The sequence below is a fragment of the Dunckerocampus dactyliophorus genome, chromosome 21 (genome assembly GCF_027744805.1).
Source record: "Dunckerocampus dactyliophorus isolate RoL2022-P2 chromosome 21, RoL_Ddac_1.1, whole genome shotgun sequence".
NCBI lineage: Eukaryota > Metazoa > Chordata > Actinopteri > Syngnathiformes > Syngnathidae > Dunckerocampus > Dunckerocampus dactyliophorus.
This window is the reverse complement of record NC_072839.1, coordinates 5,618,607-5,638,797: the sequence shown is the minus strand read 5'-3', so window position 1 is coordinate 5,638,797 and position 20,191 is coordinate 5,618,607. Positions and strand designations below refer to the sequence as shown.

General features: G+C 39.6%; 3 protein-coding genes across 3 annotated transcripts; all 3 read left to right on the top strand.

Annotated features, from left to right (window-relative positions):
- The first annotated feature begins 1,894 nt into the window (after nucleotides 1-1,894).
- Nucleotides 1,895-9,647, top strand: LOC129173833 (armadillo repeat-containing protein 3-like). The gene is made up of 14 exons (XM_054765031.1): nucleotides 1,895-2,031; nucleotides 2,299-2,429; nucleotides 2,508-2,841; nucleotides 2,905-3,220; nucleotides 4,439-4,611; nucleotides 4,681-5,126; nucleotides 5,349-5,457; nucleotides 5,537-5,789; nucleotides 7,024-7,160; nucleotides 7,241-7,409; nucleotides 7,480-7,574; nucleotides 7,649-7,792; nucleotides 8,285-8,447; nucleotides 8,513-9,647. Exons 6-14 carry the CDS (start codon nucleotides 4,934-4,936, stop codon nucleotides 8,717-8,719), a joined length of 1,470 nt encoding a protein of 489 aa, XP_054621006.1. The 5' UTR covers nucleotides 1,895-2,031; nucleotides 2,299-2,429; nucleotides 2,508-2,841; nucleotides 2,905-3,220; nucleotides 4,439-4,611; nucleotides 4,681-4,933; the 3' UTR covers nucleotides 8,720-9,647.
- Nucleotides 9,648-11,222: 1,575 nt separating this feature from the next.
- msrb2 (methionine sulfoxide reductase B2) lies at nucleotides 11,223-13,670 on the top strand. Its single transcript, XM_054765040.1, has 5 exons — nucleotides 11,223-11,462; nucleotides 11,562-11,659; nucleotides 12,170-12,246; nucleotides 13,251-13,398; nucleotides 13,477-13,670. The coding sequence occupies exons 1-5, from the start codon at nucleotides 11,348-11,350 to the stop codon at nucleotides 13,606-13,608; spliced, it is 570 nt and encodes a 189-aa protein (XP_054621015.1). The 5' UTR covers nucleotides 11,223-11,347; the 3' UTR covers nucleotides 13,609-13,670.
- Nucleotides 13,671-13,824: 154 nt separating this feature from the next.
- On the top strand, nucleotides 13,825-17,959 carry c8g (complement component 8, gamma polypeptide). Its single transcript, XM_054765038.1, has 7 exons — nucleotides 13,825-14,121; nucleotides 15,369-15,505; nucleotides 15,621-15,691; nucleotides 15,783-15,890; nucleotides 15,962-16,066; nucleotides 17,149-17,184; nucleotides 17,858-17,959. The coding sequence occupies exons 1-7, from the start codon at nucleotides 13,864-13,866 to the stop codon at nucleotides 17,875-17,877; spliced, it is 735 nt and encodes a 244-aa protein (XP_054621013.1). The 5' UTR covers nucleotides 13,825-13,863; the 3' UTR covers nucleotides 17,878-17,959.
- Nucleotides 17,960-20,191: the final 2,232 nt, after the last annotated feature.

Sequence of the window (20,191 nt, the reverse complement as noted above, 5' to 3'; positions counted from 1 at the left end):
AAGGGTATGGAGTATAGGATCCATAAATGTATCCCATTTCTTCAGTATTTCTTTGTATGGTAACTGAAACTGTCAGTATGGTCCAAGTTCTGTACCGGTTAAGTGTTTATTTGTGTGTGAAAATCTGAGCCAAATGTCCCAATAAAGGGAAATTTCACATGTTTGTCCCGATAAGGGAAATGTCACAATTTGAGCCCTATTTAGAGAAATATAAATGCACGTACCAAATGTCCCAATAGGGAAAATGTCACCCAAATGTCCCATTGAGGGAGATGTCCAAATTTAAGCCCACTATAGGGAAGTGTCAAAATTTTAGCCAAATGTCAAAATTGGAGCTCAATGAAGGGAAATGTCAAAATTGTAACAAAAAATCTTGAAATGGGAAATGTCAACATTTTAGCCAAATGTCTCAATAAGGCAAATGTCAAAATCTGAGTCCAGTGAAGGGAAATGTCAAAATTTTGGCCAAATGTCTCAATACGGGAAATGTCAAACTCTGAGCCAAATGAAGGGAAATGTCACAATATGGGAAATGTAGAAATCAAAGACCAATGAAGAGAAATGTTAACATTATAGCCAAATGTGTCAATATGGGAAATATCAAAATCTGAGCCCATCAATGGGAAATGTCAAAATTGTAACCAAATGTCTCAATAAGGCAAATGCCAAAATCTGACCTCAATGAAGGAAAATGTCAAAATCTGAATGTCAAAATTTTAGCCAAATTAAATGGAAACTTCAAAATTATAACCAAATGTCTCAATATGGGAAATGGAACGGAAGTGTAAAAGTTTGAGTCCAATGAAGAGATATGTTAAACTATGACCCAAATGGAAGAAAATGTAAAAATCTGGGCCCAATGTCCTAAATGCAGTGGTTCACTGTCATGCCCCCCATAGGGGACAGAAATGTTTTCATGCCCCCCCAGTTTGAAATACTATTGAGAAACTGATATCTGTTTATTTATTTGTACTGTTCAGACTGAACACTAAGCAAACCAGGAAAATGCTACAAAATGGAGAGCTGTGAAGCGTACAAGTGTATTCAAGAGTCAAACTGCATGTTGAGTACGATAAAGTTGTACATGCGTGAGTGGCGGTGTCCTCCCACCTTCCAAAAACATGCATGTTAGGTTAATTGGCGACTCCAAATTGTCCATAGGTATGAATGTGAGTGTGAATGGTTGTTTGTCCACGTGCCAGTCCAGGGTGTACCCGCCTCTCTCCTAAAGTAGGCTGGGATAGGCTCCAGCACACCCCCAATGAGGATAAGCGGCATGGAAAAGAGATGATCTGTAGTAACATTGAAAGTACTCTCTGCCTGACACGTGCCCCCTGACAGTTCACCACACGCCCCAGTAAGGCCGACCCCACTATTTGAGAAGCACTGCTCATGAAATGTCAAAATTTGAGCCACATGCCCCAAGATTGGCAACATTTAAGCCAAATGTTATCATGAGCCAAAATGAAGGGAAATGTTAAAATATTAGCCTGATATACTTATCAGGCTATATGTTAAAATATTAGCCTGATATACTTATCAGGCTAATATTTTAACATTTAAATCTGTGACAGACTTTCTAATAAATGTCAAAATGACCCAATGCAAAAATTGTTGAGAGGGGCAGAGTGTTTCCCAGGTAGCGTGGAACAGTTACACACACTGCACACTCCAGTTTGGTATGAAACAAAATAAATCAGACTGCCTCTCAATTTAAAGTGGAGTTGGTAAATGTTATTTATTTACAGTTTAAAGTGAAAAACAGCTAAAAGAGAATTTATTGCTTTATTTATTGGAATATTGAGACTTAACTATATTTTCGGTCCTGCACTTTGTAGACGGTCCCTACTGCACCGGTTGCTCTCGGTAACCAATGTTATGATTCAGCACCATGAAGCTTAAGTTGTAGCTGGAGGTGTATTTGTGTGAGTCATGTCTCCTATTTGCGTTATTGCTCCCAGACGTTTGCATATATTATAGTTATTATTGTGAAGAGATTCATCCGAAGATATACCTGGGTTCAAATCGGGGGTAAGTGCAAATATGTCGTCATCGTGAAACGTACGTTTCCTGTTTGTCATTAGGTAACCTGACTGTGCAAAAAAGTAATCAAAGTTAGGCGATGACGTTGCCCGGGTGACATACGTCACGATAACTTGTTCTCACCGCAGACTCTTACACGCCCTGTTGATAATTATGGAAAAGTTCGGTGTTTTAAATCCTCCTCGTTTAATGGTGCTCTTTCCCAAAAAATAAAATAAAATGCCCCCAAACTCAATCGCTTCTGTGCATTCACAGGCTCCAAACACATTCATGAAGTGGTGCTACACAAGTGTGGCTGCTGTGCAACAAAGACACTCACAGGCTGCACAATGGACAAAAATAAGAAAGAAAGAAAGTCAAAGTGTGATACTCCGTGCAAGGACGCGGTGAGACACTTGTGTGAACCTTAAGTCGTTGAAAAACACCTTTTTTTCCCTTAAACCATACTAACTGTCGTCTTCTAGTTTGGGCCACTTCACGTCAACGTCAAAACACCAACAACCGTAATTCTTCTGCTGAGGTCCCCCGAAGACGATGTTGTGGTTATTGCATGTGAAGCACTCTACGGTTTTGCAGAGGAAGGTGCTGGGAATTATCTGCGACATGCATGCATTGGTGCTTTTTCTATCACCATTCTACTCATACTTGTGTTTTGTCTCCCCCTGCTGGCGGTAGATGATAAAAAGGTTTATCTGATGGAGCTTGGAGCATTGGAGCAGCTACGTCAGCTCGTCAATCACAGCAATGAGTTGGTCAGACGCAATGCATTCATGGTTCTGGGCAGAATGTCCACCAACAGTATGTCAAACACATTCATGCACGCTCATTTGGTAGATATTTAAATTGTATTGTCACTCAAAGGTGCTGTTGTCGGTGCCCTGCAACAAATGGATATCATCCCATCAATCATTGACAAATTATCACTTGATGGTTAGTTCTCTCAAACTCTTCTCAACAATCTCCACAATATGTTTTACTGATGGTATTCCACCCTCTCCAATAAGACTCAGTTATTCAAGACAATGGGACGCTGTGCCTGTCTTTTCTGTCCGTGGGTCCTTGCTGCACAGCCCAGATTGTTGACAACAACGGTCTGCCGCCATTAATCAAGCTCCTCTCCAGTATAGAACCAGATATTCAGAAGAACTCTCTCGAGACCATCTACAACCTGGTTCAAGTGAGTCCCCAGGCATCAATACTAATCAAGTACAATCAAAATGAAACTTGATTTACTGTAGAGTCGTTGTAAGGGGAGCTAAGTGGAGGTACGGACAGGAAGTGACGTCGGGGGTTTAGAGCTGAATTTTAGATCTGCATGGGTTACATTCGCAACAGTAGCTTGTGTCGGGATTATTGTGCCTGTTGTGAGAGAATTGAAATTTAGAATACAAGCCTGTTGTTGCGGTGATCAAGTCTGGTGCTTGTGTGTCTCACTGAACATTACAGTGACACTACTGACACCCAGTGACCAGTGTAGAATACTACATATCATCACGTCTTTGACAGTGTCTTCTGAATGCCTTGGATTTTACTTAATTTAGCCATTTATATGTTTGAAAATGCTTAATTTAAGCAAATATATGTAAAATTGGCTTAAATAAAACTAATAATAGGGCGTATTCAACCACAAAACAGCATGATTGATTAATTCATGTATTTTTTAACAATCATGACAACAGTGATGCTGTGAAATTCGAAGTGCGAAGTCGCAAGAAATTACTGTATTGGCTCCAAATGTCCCAATAAAGGAAATAAGGAAAATTCTAAAGCTTGAGGCCAATGTTCCAAATGAAGGGAAAAGTCAAAATTGGGCCCTTTTTTCAAACTCAAACTTTTCAAATATTTGATCTCTATAGCGACTGTTTGCAACGTTTCCGTGTCACTTGTAGCGGCACAGACAAGAAGGCAAGGTGCATTCACAGACATCAGGTCGTTGAGAATCGTTGAAACACCAGTTGAGAATCACTGGCGTAGGGTGCTTTGTTTGGGAATTACATTTTGTGGAGTGATGCGGTACAGGGCAAATGGACTACTTTCTTATGTGCGATACTGTGCCAAAAGGGGGGCAAAATTTGGGTGAAAATGTTTGACGAAAACTGTGGCGTACCAACACCGAAGTTTGACTTTAGTTCTATTGCTATCATCACACGCTTTATCTTTTCTGTTGAAATCACAAAAAAACCCAAAAAGTCAAAGAAAAGGCTTAAATACAACAGCAACGTAAAATTGTTAGACGCCAACTTCGATGAAGCCTCGCAAGATTTGCTGACATCACACGTGATGATGGTTTTCACTCCTAAGTTTAATTTGAAATACAGTATTTGGATGTTTTTAATGTCTTCTTTTTGACTCTACTCTGCTATGTCAACAAAGAACAGCCAATTTTGCTCTGCAGTACGCGAGTTGGGCGGGATCCCGATCCTTCTGGAGCTGCTTGATTCACCCTACGCTGTCATTCAGCAGCTGGCTTTAAAAACACTACAAAAGGTCACAGCTGATAAAGAGTCACACAGCATTCTAAGAAAAGAGCAAGGACTTGTTAAGCTCGTGGAGATCCTCAAAGATGTGGTTGGTACTTTGTGAATCTCTTCTTCGTGTTGCTTCTTTGTTGACTCCGACTGTTTCTATCCCTCACAGAACTTGGATGACCTCCATTTTGAGACCTTGCAGGTTCTTGCTAACTGTATAAGTGATAGCGAAAACTTAGAGCTAATCCAGAATGGAGGAGGACTCACCCTGCTGGTAGAGCTTCTTCTTCCCCCTCAACTACCGGAAATAGAGTCCGATCCTGTTAAATGCGTCAGTAAAGAAATCTACTCCATTGCTGTTAAATGTGTCTCCAAGGCTACTCAGCACTGTAAGCACAGAACAAAACATTGCCATTTTAGTGATGCTAGTCTTATTTGTTGGACTTGTGTTCATGTATGCAGCCGACAGTCACAAAGCTCTCCATGAGCTGAACGTCGAGGGGATTCTGGTGGATCTCCTGTCGGAGGGCAACGATTGTGAGAAAACATACGCTTGTCAAGCTGTGGCTGCCATGAGCTCCTTCCTGGCCAGCAAAGAACAGTTCAGGGATTTAGGTACCATACTGTCCCAAATATAAATTACAAGTCTCATGAAGACAGGCCTTGTTACAGATATATATGTGAAAACGTCCTGTAGCACAAACACACATACACCACTTTATTATGTTCGGGGCTGTTTTACATGCTGGTCAATACAGCATTTACACTAAAAATATATAACACTCACATTCCCAGCAGAACTGTATGTGATTTTAGTGTTATTTTTGTGTGATTCAGATGTTTTCCCTGCTCTGGTACGGTTACTAAACAATGGGAATTTGGTGTTGAGAGGGGAAGCGCTCCAGGCCCTCGCCAACCTCACATCTGGAAACAAACTCAACACTTTGTAAGAGAGAGACAAAATGGCAAGCTGCCTTTTATTGGAAAACTTTTTTTTTTTTTTTTAAAGTCTGTGTTATCTTCAGGGCACTATATGAAGCAGGAGGACTTAAGCGCCTTGTGAAGCGACTCAGTGACAGCTGTCCTAGAACGGTGGCCAATGCTGCAGCCATGCTTTGCAGGTTAGCAGTACAGGAGGAGGACATTCAATACGATGTGTTGTCACGGGGAGCCATGCCAGCGCTGGTGAAGCCTTTACACTCAACGGACGCACAGATCCTGATCAACGCTACATTGTGTATCTGTGAACTGGCGTTTCACGCGGATGCCAGGGCACAGGTTAGTGTGTATGTGCATCAACTCACTTTTGCTCCCACATAAAGTGGAACCTTTCAAGACAAACATGTAATATAATTACTTGTCATTTCGCCCTTCGAATTTTGCAGCTTCACTCAATCACGGTTTTTCAAACATATATTAATAAATCATGCTGTTTCGTGGTTGAATACGGATGATTATTAGTAAAATATGAATATTTAAGCTAATTAAATGTTGTTTTTGCCCAAATTAAGCATTTCCAAGCATGAAAATGGCTAAATGAACTAAAATCCAAAAATAAGGTATTCAGAAGACTCAAAGACGGTGTGATATGTATTCTACACAGGTCACTATGTGTCAGTAATGTTACTGTAATGTTCGGTGAGACACACGCACCAGAATTGATTGACAAAAAACAGGCTTTCATTGCAGGTTTGAATTATCTTACAACAGGCACAATAATCCCTAACACGAGCCACTGTTGCAGGCATAACTCACGCCAAGCTGTCCGCCCCCACTCAGCTTCCCGAGTACGAGAACACACTGACCGCAGCACACACAAGCACAAGTCTTATTTAGGTCTTATTTTCTCTTATTATGTCTTCTATATTGGGTAATACGAGTGTAAGAATGTGTTATTTCATGTCTAGAGGGTTCTAATAATGTTACAAAACCGTATTTAGCAGGTGGTAGACTGTTTTTTTTATGCTTGATCTCCTAAATAAGGAATCCTACTTCACTTATCACGGTTGGGATAACCAACTAACAGTGATAAATGAGGGGTCACTGTATATCAAATGTTTATTATTTATATTGCTTTACTTGTATGCTCAATATGGAATAGATTGAGATAAAAAAACAAATAAAACACATGCTCATTTTCCGAAACTCTCCAGCATGTAGCGTCTCATTCTGTAGCAACGTTCTAGTACTTGCTCGTCTCCCTCCCTCCTGTTTGTGTGCTGTGTGTGTAAATCCTGACTTCCCATTCACTTATGGCGCAGCACATTTTGACGAATCACGGATGGCTTTAACAGAAAAACAGACGGGAAAAAAAATCTGACTTGTTAAAAGCGACACAAAAGTGTCGGCTTTTCAGCAGGATTCACTTCAAAAGTGCCAACTCGAAAAGCCGGATTGTTTGCCAACGACTCATCTCTGCAAAGAATAAGCAAAACACACTTGTGGAGTATCCTTTAGATTATATTTATACAGTATAGTATCTAATATTCTCGTCTTTTCCAACATACTGCAGCTACGGCGAGCTAATGGTCTCGAGCCACTGGTCAATTTGCTGCGTTCCACTCACACTGAGGTGCTGCGCTGCACCTGCATGGCAATCTGTGTGTGTGCAAAGGATGAGCCCACTGCTGTGGCGATGTGCAAATTTGGGTGAGACGCTCAACCAACGACATATTTGCGTCAATTGCAAGTGTCCCAATACTTCTGTGGTGCACTGTTGTGTGTTTCAGAGCGCTGGAAATGCTTCACGAAATCAACCAGTCGGAGAACAGTAAGACCAAGTTCAGCGAGTTTGCCTTGAACAGTCTCATTCAATCCAGCTTGTCTCTCAAATATGGCCTGACGGGTTGTTTGGCTTCCACGGATGTTATCACTGATGGTTTCTTTGATGCTGGGAAGGTGTGTGCGCTTGTGTTTTTTTTTTTTTTTATCTGAATCAGTTAGGAACCTAACAATATCTGTATTTCAGTTCTGGTTTGGTCAGAAAGTTTTGACTCTAGAGGAACTTTCGATGGAGCCAGTCAACCAACGCTTGACCATCATTGCCGTTAACGCATCGATTGAGTACGGATGCTCCGTTGTATACAAGTCATGCAGGGAAAACATAGGGAAAGTACATTCTGGTTCTTTTTACGTAGGAACAGTGCGGATGGAGCACAACAGTTCGTGTCTCCTCAAGGAAAGGTGATGGATGACATCTCATTGCAGCTTCTGGTGAAAGAGGTCAAAGAGTCCATCCTGATTTTGAATGATGAGGCGGAGCAGTGTGCTGCTTTGGCAAGGTAACTATTTACTAGGTTGAACTCAGACACTACACTGAAGTACCACCAAAGCTGAACATTCCAAAAGTCAAACCATTTGGAGCTCATCTAATATTTTCTGGTAAAATGACCTCAAAAGTAAGTGAATCTAAATAGATTAACTCACAAGTGTGTTTGGCGTTTTATTGGCATAAAAATAAAATATCGGTTCATATCAGTAAAGGACAGCAGCCATGAATCTTGGGAGGCACACAGCATCGTCTCACCGTCACACCACCACAACACAAAACAGCACGTTCCGACATTCAAAATAGAAATACGGTGCCCTACAATCCTGTCAGATGGCATCTAACAAAATAAGAATCTCAGAAAAATAGCTTCCATTCGCAATGAAAACGCTGGTGATGCAAGGGGAAGTCGTATACACTACCAGTCGCACGTTTGGAGACACTACCATGTTACTGGATGAGAAAGTGTCTCCAAACTTTTGACGGTCACGTGTTTGTGTATCAGGCGTGTATGCGACGCCATGGGTGGAGCAACAGAGAAGGAAGAGTTGCATCGTTTCGGATGGCTGCTGCACATCTGCCTGCTTAAATGCCAACTGCAATGCAATGTGGTCCCCATCGGCATGATCAGCAAGGGGTTCTACTGTCACAGGGCACTTCTTTTTAAGGTCAGTTCTCTAAATCGATCCTGTTACCGACTGTTCACACATTGACAAACGTCCTCTTCATGCAGTACTTGGCCGATTGCATCGGTGTGAGGTGTACTCTGGTTCGAGGGGACAACAACCGAGCTTGGAATGAAGTACTCCTCTACAAGGAAGATCCCTCCAGCAACGGATACTCTATACAGCCATGTTGCTACATTGTTGACCTCATGCACCAGCCTGGAAACTTAATAGGAGCCAACACCGCTGCTGCAATACGATATAACAGTATATAGATTATTATATGAATTTGATTTCTAAGACTGTACATGAGAAGGGAAACACAAAAACACAGAATTAAGGTAAAAGCTAAAATCAAGATGAAAGAACACCAAGATCATCTATTATTTTGCTTTTTCTACCTTTGTATTTTGAGTTTAAGGACACTATTTTTGTATGCTTAAGTTTTCCACATTCTGAACAACAGCATCTAAAACCCTCTAAAATAACTACAATATAATGCAGTTAAACACACTGAGCGAGCTGTTTGTTGTTTTGGCTTAAAGTACAATATTGACATATTGATGTAAGACCTCATTTTCAAGATCCATTTTGGACAAAAAAGACAATCATATTGCTTTGCTTCTCTACAGTTGTTTGATGACTGCTTCATTGATCACCATTATCTTAAAAGTAGAGGCAATTTCAGTCAAAGTTGCATATGAATGCTCAAGCTGAACTAAAAAGTAGAATGCAGGTTGAAATACCCTGGAAATGTGTTTAAATCTATTCACCCACCGGGAACCAAACTAGCAACCATCAAGTTGGGGGACGACTACTCTGACCTGAGCCATGCCACTATGCACACAATAAGCCAGGGGTGTCCAAACTTTTTCCAGCGAGGGCCACATACGGAAAAATGAAAGGATGCAAGGGCCACTTTGATATTTTGTAAACCAACACAGAGATGTGCTAAGAACTACTTGTATATGTAGCTCAAGAAAAAAATTGCATTTCAAAAAAATTGCATTTCACCTTTGTAACATACGTGAAATGCTACTAAAAATGATGTTTTTTCCATAATAATACGAGTTTATTCTTGTAAAATTGAGACTTTTGTTCTTCATTTGATTATGACTTTTTTCTTAATATTTTGACTTTATTCCCATAAAATTACAGCTGTTTTTTCAAATTTCTGCTGTTTTAATTTTCCAAATATTTCATTTCAGCTTTCCTCTTGTAAATTTTCTTCTCATAATTGTAACTTTATATCTTTTAAAACAATAATATTTTTTCTTGATTTCAACATTGTTACCAAAATGATATGTTTCCTAATTTTACAAGTTTATTCTACTAAAACTGCAACTGTTTTCTATATTTTTTCTCTTAATATTTTTACTTTACTCAGGTAAAATTTTTGCTGTTGTTTTTGTTTTGTATAATTTCCCAAATATTTAAACTTTCCTCTTGTATATTTTCTTCTCCTAATATTTTGACTTTATTCCTATGTTATAAATTTGCACCTCACCTAAGTTTCCAAAAATTACAACTTTATTCATTGTTTTTCTTTAATATTTCAACTTCATGCTATACTATTGCTTTATTGTGAAAGTATGGCTTTTTGTCCTTGATAGATTACAACTCTTTTAATATTTTGACTTTTGATTGATTTTCCCATTTTTGCTGCAGCTGTTGTTTTTTTTTTTTAAAGTTTCCTTGTTAAGTTACATTTTTAGACTGTGCTGCGGGCCGATAAAATCACAGCCGCGGGCTGCAAATGGCCCCCGGGCCGCACTTTGTACACCTCTGCAATAAGCAGAATGTTACTGTAATATTAAATGCAAAATGAATTCCCAACAATAGGGGGCAACATTGAAATTGTCCATCATTTTCAATGGGAAAAATGTCACAGAAAATTTTGAATTATGGAAAGTAAAAATGCATACTGCATGCTGAAATGTATAAATAATCTGAATGGTTATAGGAGGTTTGGGGATTGAACCAGCAATGGAGTTGGGAAACAACCACTCCTGAGCCATGTCACCCTCTAGAAAAGCCAGGATGTTTCAGTCATGGAAAAATGCAAAATGATTTTCCACCAATAGGGGGCGCATAATAAATTTTGCTTTGATTTTTAATGGGAAAACTCACAGTATATGACACATCATAGTTGCAGTGAGACGCAAAAGTGAAACTTAGCTGTGTGACAAAAATAGACATTAAGGGATTTTTCACCATTCATTGGTGGTCTTGCAAAGTAACCCCCCCAAAAAGAGGGATTCTACTGTATATCATTTTGCAATCATGGATAATCATCTTCATATCAGGTTAAGGTCAAGGTCACAGACATAAATCAGCCAAAACATAACGTTTGACTATAATTCATATTTGGGGGTTTGATGTTTACCTCAAGGATAAACAAAAACTGTGAAATTTTAGGGACAAAAACAGGGGTAATATGCCATTCAAAACACTAAAAAGAAAAATGTCATTTGGAGTGACAAATTACGACACTTGTGTCCATTTGTCAAGAACATTATAAAAAATCCTAGGCTAAGAAGCATATAGATAAAGGATATATATGTATAATATGCAGAAGACCTAACAAACAATGGTCTAAGTGTTACCACATGTAGAACCGATTAGGTTATTTATATGCGCAGGATATGAGGAATCAGTCTGTGGTGTGCTTCTTGTGTTATGCACCATATCTTAAATATTTTCCGGCTCAATAGCTTTTGGACTTTGGCCAGCAATTAACGCAGTAAACCCAGTCCACTTTGACCTCGATTGGAGCAACAAGTCGGACTTCCTGACCGGGTCACCCAGTTAACAGGCAGGATAAGCCAGTGTGGGCTTGTGGCGGCGTGAAGACTCACCACCAGTGCCTGTTGCACTTGACTTGAAGACCGCACACCGCAAGCATGTCTCGTCTGGTCACTCGCATCTTTGTTATTTCCAAACACTCGAGAGCTGGACTGCCATTGTTGTCATGGCGGAGCATCCCGGTCTTCGTCCAACCTGTACACACAAGTGGAGGTAAGACATTGTGTTGAGTTCAACGCATATTTGGAATTTCCTTCCTACAATAGTGGCATACTAATTTAAAATTCATAATAATCATAAGTAATATCATAGGCCTGCAATCTCTCACCCGCTATGACAAGACGATAGATTGGCAAAAGAAACTCACTCCTGAGCAGTATGTTGTCACTCGAGAGAGAGGTACAGAATTGGTGAGTAACACACACACACTTGTGTTATTATGCTGGATTGTTGCATTGTGTCAGAACGCAACTTAAAAAGTCCACAACAAGACACATGTCACATGTGCCACTTCACACACAAGTCAACACAGTTGGAGCTGGACTTTGTCCTTGGCTATATTGTTGACCTAGGTCATGCTCAGCCAGCATGACCGCAAACCTTTGGCTTACCACGAGAATGCTGCAACAGTCATTTCCAGGTGTAAATTAATTGTCATGTACAGGTGTTACTTCACAGATCATCAATTTGTCTGCATCATATAAAACAAATCTGGTGCTGCTGACATATAAAAGGTTTTTGACGGGCGTCTTTTTGCAGCACGTCCTTTAAAATAGCAGGGTTCCTCTCACAATGAGGATCTTTGACTTGTGTTTTTGTAGTAGAAACAGCAGAGGGTCCCTTTAAACAGGTGTGCAGGGCAAGATCCCATTACATTCTGGTGCTGGGCTTAAAAGCATGTTTGCATGTGTTCCCTTCAGCCCTTTAGTGGGATCTACCTGAATCACTATGAAGTGGGGATGTACCATTGTGTCTGCTGTGATTCTCCACTCTTCAGGTAACTCTTGGCATCCATTATTTAAAGATGAAAATACAGCAGGCTGTAGGACACATTATTTAAGTATTCTCAGGGCATTGTATCGATTGCAACTACACGATTCAGGTTGTCGTAGAAGATGTTTCGCCTCTCACCCGAGAAGGCTGCATCAGTTCATGATAGGACAACTCTAATCTCAAGATTAGTCCCTTGATTCTCTAGACTAGTGCTGTCTGTAGAGGATCAAGACACCAGGGCTGTTCTATCTCATCTTTGAGCATTAACTGATGAAGACTGCTTGGATGTGAGGCAAAGACATCCTGAACAGTCCAGTGACGACTGATTCAAGTGTCTCTATAGTCTCTACACCAGAGCTGTCTCTAGGGTCCCTAGACTACAGCTCTCCTATCTAGCTTTTAAGCAGAATCTGTTGAAGCCTACTCAAATAAATGTCTTCTAAGACAATCTGGACAGTCCAACTGTGATCAATTCAGGAGTCTCTATACTAGAGATGTCTCTAGAGTCTGTAGAATAGAGCTGTCCTACTTAGCCTTTGAGCATGAGCTGTTCTATCTCATCTTTGAGCATGAACTGATGAAGCCTTCGTAGATGAGAGGCAAAACGTCTTCTAAGACATCCTGAACAGTCCAGTTGTGATCAATTCAAGAATCTCTAGACTAGCGCTGTCCTATCTAGTCTTTAAGCAGGAACTGATGAAGCCTGATCGAGTTAGAGGCAAACCATCTTCTAAGGCAACCTGAACAGCCCAGCTGTGACCAATTCAAGAGTCTCTTGACTAGAGCTGTCCTATCTAGCCTTTAAGCAAGAACTGGTGAAGCCTGCTCAGATAAGAGGTGAAATGTCCTCTAAGACACCCTGAACAGCCCAATTCCGATCGATTTAGTGTTCTGAGAATAAAATGAATGATGAATGAGAATATTCATAAGCATTATTGAAGTTATGATAAAAATTTTCTTAGGATGAATTACACCTTATATTTTTACATATTGTTCTTGTTGTCATAGCTCAGAGTCCAAGTATGACTCTGGGACGGGCTGGCCAGCTTTCAAGGAGGCTCATGGGACGTGGGAGCGAGATGAAAGCCACTCCTCCATCATCCGTCGCCCTGACAACAGCCTGGGTAGCGCCAGCACAGAGATTCTTTGTAAAAACGTGCGCTCTTCTTTAGCTTCTGCACTTCTTCGTAGCTTTGTGTGCTCTGACTAACGCATGTTGTGTTTTATCTTGCAGTGTGACGCCCACTTGGGTCATGTATTTGAGGACGGGCCAGAGCCGACTGGTCAGCGGTTCTGTATTAACAGCGCAGCCCTCAACTTTAAACCCAGAGAAAACAACAAAGCTGGAGAGGATGAGGAGAACTGACACAACATTTGGCAACATACTGTATCATCTCGTTTATGATGTATCATCTACATTGTGGTTCTGTATTTTCAATGAAAATGACCCACAACATTGTTTTTCTAAACCGTTTGCATCACTTGTTTGAAGCTTTTCCTTAATAAATGTATTTGCAATCTGCTCAGAACTAAAGTTAACGCTGCCCCCTAGCGGCTAGAACCCCACATATCATCATGCCAGTTAATATTTAACTGAACATGTCATCCCCCCATTGCCACAATGTTTGTCTCTTGCATTATTTGTTATTTTGTGGGAACCACACACCGCAGAGAAGACGTAGAAAGAAAGAAGAAGATGACAGGCGTATGGAGGTGTACACTAACCCTGGCAGTGTTGCTGTTCCTATGTCTCTGGGGGACCAGCGAGGCCGTAGGTGGTGCAAAGAGTCGGCCCAGACCCAAAAGACGACCTCGCAAGAAGACAAAGGTCGACCCTATTGACCTGACACCACCTCAAAAGAATATAGACATACAACAGGTGAGGTCATTTTGGATGAAAGTTACAATAACTGCTTGACTGCTGAAAAAGAATTGTGTCAAAGGTTTGCTTATTCAGAGTCAAGAGTCAGCATGGGGTCTGGCCAAAAAGGCCATTCTTGTGTAACGTGTGTCAATATGGCGGACGGGGAAATAAAACATTTGGAAGATGGGCGTCTTCTACTTTGTTTTAGTGACACTGTGGAAGACGTATTCATTTCATTTCATGTTTAATGTTGTGCTTTTAGTTTGCACTGGTGTATTGCATCGTACATGTACTGTAATACTCCAAAACTAAACATACATAGTAAAGTTCAGGACCACTACATAAGTATAATAATTATTGTACTCATAAATCTATATGCAACATGGCCTTTATGTTATTATTTATTGTTATTATTCGTATTCATATTAGTATTCATTGTAGTACAGTATCTCAAATGGAAATACAATACTTGTATACTGATAACGCCAAAATCAATAATAATTTAATATTGTACTATGACATTGTACAATACCTATATATTTATTATACAGACATACATACAGTATATGAAATGTTTATATTGATATTAGGATTCTTCTTCATATTAGAATCATTATAGTTTTTTTTATAGTGATTATGTTGGTACTACTAACGTTCTACTATAAATAATGTTCACATAAATGCAGTATTATCATTTATTATCATTATTTGTTTGTATAAACTATTGGTACGCACTACAATATTTTGTCCAATCACTTTCTATGCCGCTTATCCTCGTTAGGGTCGCGGGTATGCTGGAGCCTATCCCAGCTGACTGCGGGTGAGAGGCGGGGTACACCCTGGACTGGTTGCCAGCCAATCGCAGGGCACATATAGACAAACAACCATTCACACTCACATTCATACCTATGGACAATTTTAGAATCGCCAATTAACCTTACATGCATGTTTTGGTTTTTTTTTGGAATGTGGGAGGAAACCGGAGTACCGGAGAAAACCCACACACGCACGGGGAGAACATGCAAGCTCCACACAGAGATGGCCAACGGACATTCAAACCCAGATCTGCAATATTACCATCTATTATTATTATTAGTAGTAATTTCTTTAACTATTATTACAGATTCTAGTAGTTTTATTATCTTAAATGGGAATAAAAAGGTTATAGGGAGATATCAGTAATATCAGTGGCTTCATGACAACAAAGTAGGACCATGTTATCAATATTGTTTTAATGTTTTCTTTCCAATGGTGTGTATAAGATGACAGGAACATGGTACCTTCTCAACACGGCCTCCAAATGTTCCTATCTGATCAACCATGGAACCAAGGTGGAACCCACCGTCATGACCCTCACATTCTCGGACCAAACGCTGTTGGTTAGCACTAAAACGCGTCAGTGAGTACAATAAGGGATATCGGGGTTGAAGTATCTCTGCAAATTTGTTGACTGATAAACAAACACTGCTGTGAGTCCAGCTGTCTAAACAACAGCTGCTCTTCTCATTCCTCAGTAACCATCAGTGTTGGGAGATATTGCAGATGTACAATCTCACCCCCACCCCTGGACGTCTGACACTTCCAGGTCTTTCAATCTTGTTGTTAAAGTAATACATTATGACTGTACTATTTTGGATGCATCTGTGTAATATTCCTCCTCCTTGTCCTCCTACTAGGACCTCGGGCCGAGCTGAACACCGATATCGTGATTGGAGAGACGGACTACAGCTCCTACGCCATCTTGTACTACCAGAAACAGGGCAAGATCACCATGAAACTCTATGGTAAGCTCCGCTCTTTCACTTTCAAATGAAGAGACAAAACCGGTAAAATTGTTTTTGTGCTTTGCATCCAGGCAGATCTGTTGACAACTTATCAGAACCAATGCTGAGCAAGTTTGAGCAGCTCGCTGAAAAGCAAAGCTTGGGTCTGGCGTATCTCTTCCCCTTCCCAACCTACAGTATGTCTGATTTCTACTGTATCTATTTATTATACTCATGCGTGAGAAACGTTAACATTGTATCAGAGATTTATGATAATAATATTAAGTAGATGAAAAAATGCAGTGGAAGCTCCAAAGTAAAAAAAAAAATGAATGAACTTATTTTCCGAGGAGCTATGTCCAGCAGATGGTGAAAAAACACGATTGATACCCCCATAAAAATGTCTATTTTTGACACATGGCTCACTCCTCCCCCTCCAACTCCTCCTGCTAGTTTGCCATTGACGTTCTCCTCTGACTTCAAATCAACAGTTGCAATAAAAGTGACTTGTAATTCTTAAAACAAATTCAGCGCCAGAACCCTCCCCTTCTCTCTTCAATTACCGTTGTTCACATGATCCAGGTTTAAGCCCTAAATATGCCTTATTAAATGCATTTAAAGAATAAAATGTATAGGTACCCACCACTAATGAATGATTTGAGGCCGGACTGCTTGCCAAAGCTCCGCAGCCAAATCAACTTTTGCATAATGAAGCACACAACTATGGTGTGTTTAAGAACCACCAAACTAAGTGCGAAATCTGAAAAAAATTGCCTATTTCCGGATACGTTTTTTTTTTTTTTTTTTTTTAAACCAAAAATCCACAAATGCTGAATCGCCAATGTGTGGGAATCCACTGTATTTCTCCAACTTCCAAATATGTAATGTGGAATTATTAGCATTTAAAAATGTATACCAGTAAGTATAAGAGAATAACCACTGTATAATAAGTCAACTAAAATAAAGTAAAACTAGAAATCCTTTGAAGGTTGCAGAGTGACACTGTCACCTAGTGGCCTTTTATAGGTATTGCTTGAAGTAATATGTGTTTTGTGACATAAGAACACAGCAGTAAATGCAGTAAAAATGTGGCATTTATGTCATTTGTCTCACCAGATTTGTTGGCGAGATGATGATTTGAATTCCAAGTTTTCGCTTGATTTTTTCGGCATTTTTTGCCAGAAATTTGAGGTTAACTCTGCAGTTTTTTTTTTTTTTTTTTTTTTAAACTGACTGTTAATGTTGCCGCCATTAACCAAGATGCAAATGTCGTCTTTAGGTCACTGCCGTGATGTGGACCAGCATCACAAAATCAGTAAGTTTTTCTGTAATATTTTGCAGGACTACAGTAGTTGTCACCGTGATGACCCGAATATAAGACGGTATTTTTTGCCTTAGAAAAAAATCTGAAAAAGAAAAAAACAAAACAAAAAAAGATACATTTAGTTTAATTTTGCATTTTTAAAATACTTTGATAAAAAACAGCTTTTGGAAAAGAGGGGTCGTCTTATATTCAGAGTTGTCTTATATTCGGGTCAATTAGCCTATATTAGCCTATATTAATTTATATCCCATTAAATTAAAAGGGTGTAAAGGGGTCTATTGATTACTTTCAGGTTATATTGCATTTTACAGTTAATTTAACGCCACTGATTTTGGATACAAGAAATATGAGATTTAGCCAAATGCATGCATTTTTGTGCACAATTTCCATTTAAATGAAATTATTGAAAATATTTCACAAGCAAAACACTTTTCCTATCTGTAAGTGGTAAAAATGATCTATTATATCATCGTACAGAGAAAGAGAGAGACATGCTGGGGGCTGTCCTGACCTTCCCTCGCTCCCCAAAAGGCGGCACATTGACGCGTGTTAGCTTGTGTAACAATCATCAATTTCAGCTTAGCCGACAAGGCGTTATTCAAGACTGTGCTGATGAATCTAACAGCGCACGGTGGAATTTAACCCGTCTCTCTTTGTCTTCCAGACTGTGTCCCCACATGCTGAACAAAGGATGAAATAAATAAATAAATAAAATAGAAATATTAAGAAATAAAAATGATACAGCCGCATTAGTATCATGTCATTTTTTTTTTTTTTTGCAGTGTGAAACGGCCATCTGAGGCGTGTTCAGTGCAGAGTTAACGAAGACCAGATGTGCACGCAGTTGAAAAGGAGTTTGGTTGCACAACTAGAAGTTATAAAAGTGTGCGTGCGTGCATGCGTGTGTATTACACAACCAGTACACTTCAAGTTGTCTTGTCTTAAAAAAAAAAAATTATTTCTAAAAACAATAATTAAAATAGACATACAATATAAGCATATACAGTATAAGAACATATTTCTATATAATATATAAATAAGCATATGTTTATTTTTAATTCAATGTTTTTTCCCCATAGAAAACATTAGAGATACATTGGAGATATTTTTCATATGCAGTGGTAGCTCTGTCTTTGTCTTTTGTTCCAAAAGGTCTGACAAAACTCAAAGTGTATCGGCAGTAATGTAAATTCATCCGTTTCAAACATCCCAAAATATTTAAAAAACTACATTTATAAGATAATAATTATAGTTTTACATGCAGAAAACATTGCTAAACAATTATAAATAACGAATGAAATGAGCAAATGAACATTTAAAACATAACTTAAGTGAGATTCATTGAGATCTATCAGTGTGGAAAAGGTGACAAAGCCATTTCTAAAGCTTTGGGACTCCAGCGAACCACAGTGAGAGCCATTATCCACAAATGGCGAAAACATGGAACCTTCCCAAGAGTGGCCGACCAACTAAAATTACCCCAAGAGCGCAATGATGACTCATCCAAGAGGTCACAAAAGACCCCACAACAACATCCAAAGAACTGCAGGCCTCACTTGCCTCAGTTTAGGTCAGTGTTCATGACTCCACCATAAGAAAGACACTGGGCAAAAACTGCTTGCATGGCAGAGACAAAAATCGCTGCCAAACAAAAAGAACATCAAGACTCGTCTCAGTTTTGCCAGAAAACATCTTGATGATCCCCAAGACCTTTGGGAAAATACTCTGTTGTCTGATGAGACAAAATTTGAACTTTTTGGAAGGTGTGTGTCCCATTACGTCTGGCGTAAAAGTAACACTGCATTTCAGAAAAAGAACAACATAACAGTAAAATAAGGTGGTGGTAGTGTGATGGTCTGGGGGCTGTTTTGCTGCTTCAGGATCTGGTAAACTTCCTGTGATAAATGGAACCATGAATTCTGCTGTCTACCAACAAATCCTGAAGGATTTGTTGGTAGTTCGCTGACGAAGCTCTTCGGATGAGGAGCGAAACGTCCGACACCTTCTTCACAGAAGTACAGATGACGTCTCAAGAAGCCTTTTCCCTGAAGGAGAATGTCCGGCCATCTGTTGGTGACCTCAAGCTGAAACCAACTTGGGTTCTGCAGCAGGACAATGATCCAAAACACACCAGCAAGTCCACGTCTGGATGGCTGAAGATTTTGGAGTGGCCTAGTCAAAGTCCTGACCTGAATCCTATTGAGACGCTGTGGCATGACCTTAAAAAGGTGCTTCATGCTGGAAAACCCTCCAATGCGGCTGAATGACAACAATTCTGCAAAGATGAGTGGGACAAAATTCCTGCAATTCACTTATAAGTTATCACAAATGCTTGATTGCAGTTGTTGCTACTAAGGGTGGCCAAACTAGTTATTAGGTTTAGGGGGCAATCACTTTTACACACAGGGCCACGTAGGTTTGGATTTTTTTCTTCCTTAATAATAAAAAGTTTCATTGAAAGACTGGATTTTGTCTTCAGTTGTGTTGTCATTGACTAATATTTAAAATAAGTTTGATGATCTGAAACATTTAGGTGTGACAACCATTCCAAAAAAATAAATCAGAAAGAGGGCAAAAAACTTTTTCACACCACTGTATGTGTGCGTGGTTAGCATGTCTGCCTCTCAGCCAATGGGTTCAATGCGTCCATATTCATGTTTCTTCCCATAGTCCAAAAACAAGCATGAAGACTGCCAATTGAGGGAAATGTGAACATAAATGCATTTTTGTCTACCGGTGGAAAAAGCAACTTGACAAAGGCAAAGCTATGAAATAAACACTTTAAAATGCATTAAACCAATGATTCTCAACCTCTGGGTTGCCACCTAAAAGTGAGCCACAGGCCCGATTTCAAAAAAATACAGCAGGTTGAATGTGTCAGTCTTGTCTTTTGTTGAGCCCCGGAAAGTGTTTGCCTTTGTATTTTATGCTTCACATATTTGTTGTCTACTTAATTCTAATATTTGGAGGTGTCCGAAATAGGCATTTAAAGTCGCTA

Bases quoted from the DNA above. Each gene is read 5' to 3' on its own strand.
- msrb2 (XM_054765040.1), top strand. From the start codon at position 11,348: ATGTCTCGTCTGGTCACTCGCATCTTTGTTATTTCCAAACACTCGAGA. The intron at 12,247-13,250 runs GTAACTCTTGGC...TTGTTGTCATAG, and splicing joins TGTGATTCTCCACTCTTCAG to CTCAGAGTCCAAGTATGACT. The intron at 13,399-13,476 runs GTGCGCTCTTCT...TTTATCTTGCAG, and splicing joins CAGAGATTCTTTGTAAAAAC to TGTGACGCCCACTTGGGTCA.
- c8g (XM_054765038.1), top strand. From the start codon at position 13,864: ATGTTTGTCTCTTGCATTATTTGTTATTTTGTGGGAACCACACACCGC. The intron at 14,122-15,368 runs GTGAGGTCATTT...GGTGTGTATAAG, and splicing joins AGAATATAGACATACAACAG to ATGACAGGAACATGGTACCT. The intron at 16,067-17,148 runs GTATGTCTGATT...TGTCGTCTTTAG, and splicing joins CTTCCCCTTCCCAACCTACA to GTCACTGCCGTGATGTGGAC.
- LOC129173833 (XM_054765031.1), top strand. From the start codon at position 4,934: ATGCTAGTCTTATTTGTTGGACTTGTGTTCATGTATGCAGCCGACAGT. The intron at 5,790-7,023 runs GTTAGTGTGTAT...AACATACTGCAG, and splicing joins ACGCGGATGCCAGGGCACAG to CTACGGCGAGCTAATGGTCT. The intron at 7,575-7,648 runs GTACGGATGCTC...CTTTTTACGTAG, and splicing joins GCCGTTAACGCATCGATTGA to GAACAGTGCGGATGGAGCAC.